The 9,409-nt window shown below is 40.5% G+C and overlaps 1 protein-coding gene across 1 annotated transcript; it reads right to left on the reverse strand.

The window, feature by feature from the left end:
* Window positions 1–4,493: 4,493 nt before the first annotated feature.
* RTL4 (retrotransposon Gag like 4) lies at window positions 4,494–8,042 on the reverse strand (the record flags this gene model as incomplete). The annotated part of the gene is made up of 1 exon (XM_067723913.1): window positions 4,494–8,042. A coding segment is annotated over one exon (681 nt), but the record flags the coding sequence as incomplete, so codon positions are not given.
* Window positions 8,043–9,409: the final 1,367 nt, after the last annotated feature.

The following is a 9,409-nucleotide window of genomic DNA, read 5'->3' on the forward strand; positions in this document are numbered from 1 at the left end:
GATGCAGAAAGCATGCATTCAATAAAGAACCACCAATGAAATTTATATGGACTACCAAAACATCCTATTCAAGCCTCTACAAAAATCCCATTGTTTCATCATATGGATGAGACTAATTTAGAGGCAAGAAACAAAAAATAGGGATAAATGGGCCTTTTGAAAGGAGAAATATAAACAATGAGATGTCCATGGGCTGGTCTGATTTAACACTTTAATATGTTTTAGATCCGGGGTCAGGAAACTTTTTCTGTAAAGGAACAGATAGTTAATGTTTTTGGCTTTGTAGCCCATACATGTCTTAGCATGAAAGCACCCAAAAACATGTAAATGAATGGGTATGACTGAGTTCCAATAAAATTTTATTTTTAAAAACAGGCAGTAGGTTGGATTTGGCCCACAGGTGGTAGTTTGTTGAATCTGGTTGTAGATGGATAGTAAGGTACTATGTAGGAGTATGGACTCTTGCTGTTAGAAGTATCTAGATTTGAGTCTTGCTGTTTACTTACTAGCTCTATGCATAATTTCCTTCACTACTCTAAGCCTCAATTTCCTCACCTGCCTAATAGGGATAATAATAACAGATGTCTAAGAGTGTTGTTTTAAGAATTAAAAGAAAATACACATAAAGCACAATGCCTGGCATGTAGTAAGTGGTCAGTACATGGTAGCTATTATTATTATTATTAAAGCCAATGGGGAAAAACTATAAGAAAAACTTATGAAAGGGAAGAAAGATGAGCTTCAGTGTTAAGGATATCTATTTATTAAAACATTCCAACTACATTTTTAGGGTAGTGGAATTTGTGTCATCAATTACATCTCAGGAAAGAGAATAGTAGGCTTCAGGGAAAGGTCTACAATGACTCTTTCCTCAAGATGCTGATGAAACCCAAAAAGGCCAAAAAATTACTGGATATTATTTTTAAAAGCTTTAGTAACAAAAGAGACGAGGTTATCTTGTTCAAATTTGTTTTGTGTCCACACCTGGAATTCTGGGTAAGTTTGGAATAATTATTTTCGCTAAAGACAGAGTAGGGATGGAGAAGATTTGGAAAGGGTGTGCTGGAGAGATTACTGGCCTATATGTGTGAGGGCCCACATAAAAGATTAAGACTTTTCAGTCTGGGACATCAATCTGGGAAGGACAGGTAGGATAGTAGTCAAGAACATGGCCTTTTCTGTCAGATAGATAGACCTGGAGATGAATCCTGGCTACATGACTTATTAGCTTGAGTCCTTAGATAAATTACTTAAACCTTATGAGTTTACTTGTTTTCACCTGTAAAATGCAAATACTAATAGTGTTACTGTGGGGATTATGCCCATGAATCGGAGAGTCTTGTGCTCGGCACACAGTAAGCACTCAGTGACTATTATTATTATTTGAAGCCTCTAAAATCATGTGTGAAGTGATCAGCATCAAGACAGACTCTTTCATATCCTGGAACAATTTAATGGGGAGGGGAATGTCTTTAAATTATACATAGATGAAGCTAATGCAAGTAAGGGGAAGTCTGATGTAAATGGCAGATAGTAAGCCAATGGTATCCATTGCCCCCATGAAGCATTACAGACTGAAAACATATTTAATAAAGGATACATGCATGGTAGACTCATCATGGGTAACTAAGGGAACATGAAGTTTGATAGTTGTTGCTAACCTTACGGTTACTGTAAAAAAGAACATGGCTATCTTCCTACAAATACTCCTAAGAGACAGATTGTTGAACTGGAAATTCCCTGAGGTTGATATAGTGGTGGCAGATCTCAAATTTCAATGACCAACTAACTGTTGTCAGACTAAATCAAATTCTTGTTTTAATCTTGATATTCCTATGACAGTGGCAGGTAACAACCATCAGGAGCCTTCAAAGTCCCTGTTGTCTCTTGGCATTGTGAAAACACTGTAAACATCATTGAGCTATTATTCAAAAAGACCCAATAGCTTTGAATGAAGAGCTACAGAAATATGAGGGCTTTGTGATAGCCAGAAACTTTTGTTAGAATCCTGACTCAACAAGCAAGAGCCTACCCAGTCAGATAAAGCAGACACAGTACATGTTTAGATTTGTCAAGGAATTTTCTACAACTATTAGAAACACAAATGAAATCTCAAAGTCCTAGAAGGCACTGATTTGCTATGTGCTTCTTTTATAGACTGTTGTCCAGAACATGTATTTCAACCAGTGGCTATGTGAATACCAGTTACTAGAGTGGCCTTTCTCTACTGAGTGGTCTTGGGAGGTGTAATAGGGTCAGTTAGGCTGGTCAGGAGGGGTGTGACTTAGAGTGTTTTCCTCTTCTATCAGAGATCAGCTCTGGCATTAGCAAGATACTGGTTTCAAACCCTAGCCCTGCCACTTACTTGGTGTGTGAATTTAGGGCAGAGAAGTTAACTGCTCTGAACTTTCATTTCATCCTCTTTAAATTGAATTAATAACACCTGCCCCATAAAGGCGTGGTAAGCATTAAATGTCAGAAATGGATATTCTATCAATATATTTTAGTAGTGTGAAATTAAATGAGTATCATTAACAAAGCATCTATGACCCAGCAATGCCACTACTGGGCATATACCCTGAGAAAACCATAATTCAAAAAGAGTCATGTACCACAATGTTCATTGCAGTACTATTTACAATAGCCAGGACATAGAAGCAACCTAAGTGTCCATTGACAGATGAATGGATAAAGAAGATGTGGCACAGATATACAATGGAATATTAATCAGCCATAAAATGAAACAAAATTGAGTTATTTGTAGTGAGGTGGATGGACCTGGAGTCTGTCATACAGAATGAAGTAAGTCAGAAAGAGAAAAAACAAATACCGTATGCTAACACATATATACGGAATCAAAAAAAAAAAAGGTTCTGAAGAACCTAGTGGCAGGACAGGAATAAAGACGCAGATGTAGAGAATGGACTTGAGGACACGGGGAGGGGGAAGGGTAAGCTGAGACAAAGTGAGAGAGTGGCATGGACATATATACACTACAAATGTAAAACAGGTAGCTAGTGGGAAGCAGCTGCATAGCAGAGGGAGACCAGCTCAGTGCTTTGTGACCACCTAGAGAGGTGGGATAGGGAGGGTGGAGGGAGATGCAATAGGGAGGGGATATGGGGCTATATGTATACATATAGCTGATTCACTTTGTTATACAGCAGCGACTAATACAACAATGTAAAGCAATTATACTCCAATAAAGATGTTTAAAAAAAACAAAGCACTGAGCACAGTGCCTGGCATAAACCAACTATTAGTTCCCTTTCTCTAGACGCACACAAAGCCAGATTTTTTGTCCAAAGGGATGAGTCTTCTATGCATAGGGAAAACTGAAATTCTACAGGGTTCTCCATGTAAAAGTAAATGGAGTGGGTGGAATACAGTCACAATTGGCTTATCACTGAGCTGGATGGATAAGAGTACCAGTGCCATGTAAGGTATGTACTAGAAGTCAATGAGCAGGAAGCAGGTTCAAATAGACTGCAGAATCAAAGCCAATACCAGGAAGTAATACCAATAATTTAGTGCATGAATGCTCAAAGTTATAGTGGAAATCAATGACTGGAAAGTGTGGTTCAAATACCAAGATAGTTCTACTGATTCTACTAAATGGTGTAACTCACTTCCAGGACTTTTGTTTGTAAAGCGTGGGCAGTGACGCCTGCATGAAGGTGACATTGAAGATTCATGACACTATATTCCCTTGAATGTTTTTCCATTTTCCTGGCCAAGTGAGACCTGAAGCTTCATAGGGAGGCAATAAAGCATGGCCACCAGTGTATCAATAAAAGGCTTTATATATGTAACACAAGCTTCCAGAGCTCTCCCAAGGACATGAGGTTTTACCTTTTGCCCAGAGGCTGGTATATCTTAAATTTTCTGTTTTGTTTCAGAGATGACTATTATCATAGGCAAGATGGTGCTGGGTGGAGAAGATCTTCCAGAGTCCAAAAAAAGGGTGATATGTTTTAACCATCATGGATAGAAGTGAAGGCTCTATGGGTCTGATTGAATAATGAGAGTCACATGGGTCCCATGTGCTGCCATCTGGACAGAATGGAGGTAGTGAGAATTAGGTCAATCATACACTCTTCTCTCTCTAAAGGTGCTTGTCAGGGGCTCATGTCTACAGTATATTCTGATGGTTAGACTGAACTATGTGGTATTGTAAGAAGCAATTACTTATGCCAGGTACCATGGTGCTGGGTGTGAGTAGAAGTAAACGTAGGAAGTGCAGACCATAGGTATTTAGGAATGTTATTATAGCTGTAGACAAATGAGAGAGATAAAGAGGGATACTGACTGACTGTTGAGGCAAGGCTCCCAGGGAGGACAGTCTTCAGTGGATTCACTATGGTTCACACTGTGATGCTGACTTTGCATGGTGAGAATCTTATTTTGTTTCCAGTGTGCTCAGAGGTGATTAGGGTCTGGAGAACGGATGCTATTAAAACCACAAAATTGATGTATAAGCCAAACACCAATTTATTCACTTATAATGAGAATTAACTGCCAAGTAGGCTAGAACACTTCATGTCAGCTGGTTAGCAAATTTTCTTCCCATAACAAAGTTTATATGGGAGAGTAATTAAAATCAGATTATTTCTTAGAGCATGGAGTCAGAGCAAGGGGAGTTAGGTGACAATCTTAATGGCTAATGACACAAATTGGGATGGCCTGGTGCCTCTATCCCATTGCAGGTAGACCCTGGCAGGGTCTGCTGATCAAAATCCCCTCTCTGACTCTAGGGAGATTACTGATGCCTTACGGCTCTTTAATTGCCCCCTTTTCTAGATTCCATGCAAATCATTCTTTTGTTAACAATTCGTTCTTCAGACTTGTAAAATGATTAAATTCCCTCTTGCTTGGTGGCATCAATCATGTAGCAGATCTGCCTCCCTAAAACTACAACCTTGGTTATACCTGGGGGTTCCCCAAGCCTTTGCAACTGCAGACTACATCTTTGAGTAGGGTACATCTCATTTGTTCTCTGTAGATTTTAATTAGTTTCACTCTCAGAGAAATTCACTTAGGTGTAAGTTCTGAGGACTCATCCATGTAACTCTCTTTATGCTTAGTAATTAATTCATTCCAATTGAAGTGGATGGTATCACTATAACAATATTTTAAAGTGGTAAACAAAATGGTTGCTAGCTAGTAGGCAGTAAAGCATTATCCCAGCATCCTATTCATATGGTCAGCCTGGCTGTTGGATTGTATCACATAGAGCACAAGAGGCCCTTGATTTGGAATTTCTCAACAAGGAGCTTCTAGAAGTAGGAGGTGAACTGAACTACATAGCCCAGGATTAATGATCTGTTCTGAGAGGCTATGGAATCTGAAGATTTCTTGGGGAAGAAGGTAATGTTGCTGCAGAGGGAAAGTCCTCTGCAGAAAATAAAGTGACATATCTTTATATGTAAAAAGTACATATGCATAAGGAGTACGCAATGATAAATTGTGGCCCTAAGATAAAGAAAGATTGGTGATTAAGCCAACTGAATGCTCCTGTCAACATTCCAGGACGATATTGGTGTTCGTAAGGAAAGTGACCGGAGGCCATTGGGTTAGTCCTTTATTATAGAATTGGTGGTACTAGATCAGGATACCTGCAGGTAATACCAGAGTCACTTAAAGTTCAAATAGAGATCCGTTAGAGGATCTCATGCAATCCCAGTACACTAGTGGGAATTTCTTACCACAATTGAAATATGTGCATTCAGGTCTCCTAGTTGTCAGAGCATATGGAGTAAGGTGGATGTATAGCAAGCTGTTAATAAAGGAGACTCCTCGCGAATACAAATAAGAATTAGCACAGTGGTTAGTGAGGCACTGATGGGTGAAAAGATATCTGTTTGTTAGTGCTATAGGATAAGAGTAATAAGGTCCTAGCTGAGTTTAGGTATTGTCAAAGCATAATTCTGCAGGCCAAACTACAGTGGCGCTTCGTGTTCTGAGAGGCCTTGATGGCTGCTAGGAAATATGGAATTACTGATTTTACTTCAGGAAATCCATTATGGGGACATACATCAGCCCTAAGAAGCAGGGAACAAAGAGCAGGTAATTACCGGAAAACACCAATTATCACTGCATATCCTTAACATTTTAGGGATTTTTACCTTTTCAGCATAGCACTACTTTTGCTCAGAAGCATTAGGAATCCATACACAGAGTTAATGTATGCCAAAAGTACAACACAAGCAATCATACCCCCATTTCGTGAGTTTTATGTACAGATGGTGTTGATGTATATGCCCCAGGATTTGAAATGTGAGATGGTTCAGAAAATTGTCTGCCATTAATTGCTCTTCAAGAGCCTCAACTAGATGAAGGTCCCCAGAGGTGGTCCATAAGGGTAGAGCTTAGCATCAATGAGCAGTGATCCTAGATGGTGACCACACTGAGGCCTCTAGAGTCAGAAACTACTGAAGGGCCTGATCCTCAGTCTTCAGTGGAGATTTAGTTAGCCAGGTTCCCTGTCTAAGGCAGCAGGGACATGCTTCAGACACAGTAATTATGATGGGACACACTAAATACTTGTTAGAGGTCATTATCCTAGAGCATTTTGACTTGGCCATAAGGCATGCTGGAACCTGAAGTAGGTTGTTGGAGAAAAGCTAGGGCTTGGCTAAAAACATATACCTGCCTGAAGGGCTAACTCTCAAAGAAGTGGACCCAAAGTTCCAAGCAGACTGCTCAAAGGGCCATACCATCTAGTTTGTCAATAGCCAAGAGATTACTTTTGAGCAAGCAGCAGTCTTTAAATAGTAGCAAAATATATAGCTGTATGAAAAGGTGGCATAGCTGTGTTTCCATGAAGGTTGGTTTGTGTCAAGCTGGACTCTAGTCAGTAGGTGGAGCAGGATTCAGCCTCTAGTAGGAAAATGTTGGTAGGATATGGAAATGCAACTGGGACTTCAGCCAAGAGTCCTAAACCAACAGGGGACTAGGATACAGACCAATGAGAGTAAGGGTGAAGGCCTTGGGCCAACAAACTCAACCCAGGTATCTATCACCTATCGGTGGGGATGGAGTTCCCAATGTATTTCCAGGGTGGTTTCCACTGGTCAGACTGGGCAGAGTTTTTCCTGCAGGCTTTCAGTACACTTGGGAAATTAGTCCCAACTGTATAAAGTGCCTGGGAATTGTTTTCATCATTGCTTTATCAAGTTTGGTGATGGGTCACCAAATGAACAAGATCTGGTTGTTTAAATTCTCAGAAGCCTAGGAGTTCATGACTGTAAAGTGGTATCCCAGTTCCCCATCTGTATTTTAAATGTTAATGCAGGATATAAATCAATGAGGCTGGAGGTGAGAGGGGTATAAGTTTACAATGTGACCTGCCTGGGCTCCTCTTACTGGTGAGCTGGGTTATTTATCCTTGCTGGGGCTCGAGAACGTTTGGCAAGGCAATCTCTTGTGAAGTGACCAGCCTGGCTGCAGTAGAGGCATGACTGAGTTTCTTGCTGGCGGGCTCGTTTGGCTGGAGTAAGAGGCAGCTGGCTTCCTCGAAGCTGTATAGGGTCTTCCTTGGGTGGTGGACCTGTGGGGTTGGAGATCAGGGAAGCCAACACTGGGATCTGGGCCTCTGGCTGCAGGAGCTCTGGCCTGTCACTACGTTGCTTATCCAACTGAATACACTGAGTGATAAGGTCTGGGAGATTGTCCATCAGATCTGTGCCATTTACTTCAGCCTGAATGGAGTCAGCTAGTTCCTCTTGGAAGTGATCACTCTGATTGGTTTCATTATATCTCAGATTTTGAGCAAGGAGCTGGAAAGTAGTGGCATCCTGCTGAGAGAAGTTGTCCCTTTTGTCAACCTTAGCATTCATCAAGGGGTTCATTTCCTGTTTTGTGGGCTCACCAAATGACTGCTGTAACTCAAGAACAAAGTTCTCATATTGCTTCAACAGAGCACTCTGGTAGGTGGTGATTCTGTGTAATTCTCTACTGTATCTTCTGGAATCAAGTGAGACTAAGCAGAATTGAGTACCAATATTGGACACCAATGAGCAGACAGTGGTTTTGCTCTGTGATCAGACAGACGGTGTCATGAGCAAGTAGCCAAATCTGTTAACTATGAAGAAGTCACAAGGGTATGCTGAGAGCTGAGAAATGCCAAAAACTGTTGTCCACTACTCAGTGTTGCCTCTTCTTCATGGAGAATGCCAATGTTCTGCACATTCAGAAGAAATAAATTACCTTAGGACACATAGAAGATTTGGAATTAAGAAGATAAATACAAAAGTTACAGTAGATTTCTCTCCCCACTCCCCTTCTTGGTAATATGGAGGCAATTTGCCCTCAGACTAAGCCTTTGATTCTAAAGTATCTTTCTTTATCAGAGAATCAAAGAATTTTACAATCCAAAGTGATCGTAGAAATCATCCAGGCCAAATTTGTGATTTCACAGATGAGAAAACAGAGACCTAGAGAAGTAAAAATGTTTGCCCAAGGTCATACAACTAGTTAATATCAGAGCTGGCCTGTTCATCAGAACTGCTGTCCAAAACAGCACTTCCTCCAGGACTACAAATGTGTTCATTTGCTTACACTACTTGGGCATAATGATGGTTCTTGCCCTTTGCTACTCCAAACGATCAGGGAATCAGCAGTTTTGGCATCACCAGGGAGGTTGTTGGAAATGCAGACTCTAAGGTCCCACCCCAGACCTACTGAATCAGTGTTCCATTTTAACAAGATTCTCCAGGTGATTCGAATGTGCATTGAAGTTAGAGAAGTGTTGCTCTAGAGAGCACTTAGCCAGAATTGGAATACTCACTGGTTGGACTTGACCCTCAGTGCTCCAATCATAGCCTGCAGTGCTGTGAGGATCCGATTGCTGTGGTGGTAGTTAATCCATTTTTTCTGGCTTTCTAGTCTGTGTCTGAGGTCACATTTGGTTGCCATGGACATGATTAAGACATCACAGGCAAGATGAAGAGGTGAGATTGAGGACCTAGCAAAGAAGAACAGAATATTCTTAAATTATAAAGATCAAAATGTTCAGCAGTCTTCCCTGCGTTGATAACAAGAATATAGCAACCAGTAAAAGTTTAAAACAAACCCCAAACATATTGTATGTTGGTTGAACTATTCTGCTATGTAATTCCTCTCACTGTCCTTTCCTTGTGTAGTATTTAAATGTATTTAAATCGGCCATCAGTGGGCAGAAAAATATGTATCACTGAAAGCAAGATTTGATTCCCTAGGTTTTATTTGATGGTACCTCCTCTCGAAACCTATGGAAGAAATTATTGGAAGAATGAAATAGTGTACGATGGGGGGCCAGAGACTTGCCCAAACACTATCAGTTGGATGATTTGAAGAACTCATTTGCTTCTCAATTTCTTTTTATCTAATGAGGATGACTATCTGGTCTACCTCAAAGGGTTGCTGTGAG

The sequence above is a fragment of the Pseudorca crassidens genome, chromosome X, assembly GCF_039906515.1.
Source record: "Pseudorca crassidens isolate mPseCra1 chromosome X, mPseCra1.hap1, whole genome shotgun sequence".
Classification (NCBI taxonomy): Eukaryota; Metazoa; Chordata; class Mammalia; order Artiodactyla; family Delphinidae; genus Pseudorca; species Pseudorca crassidens.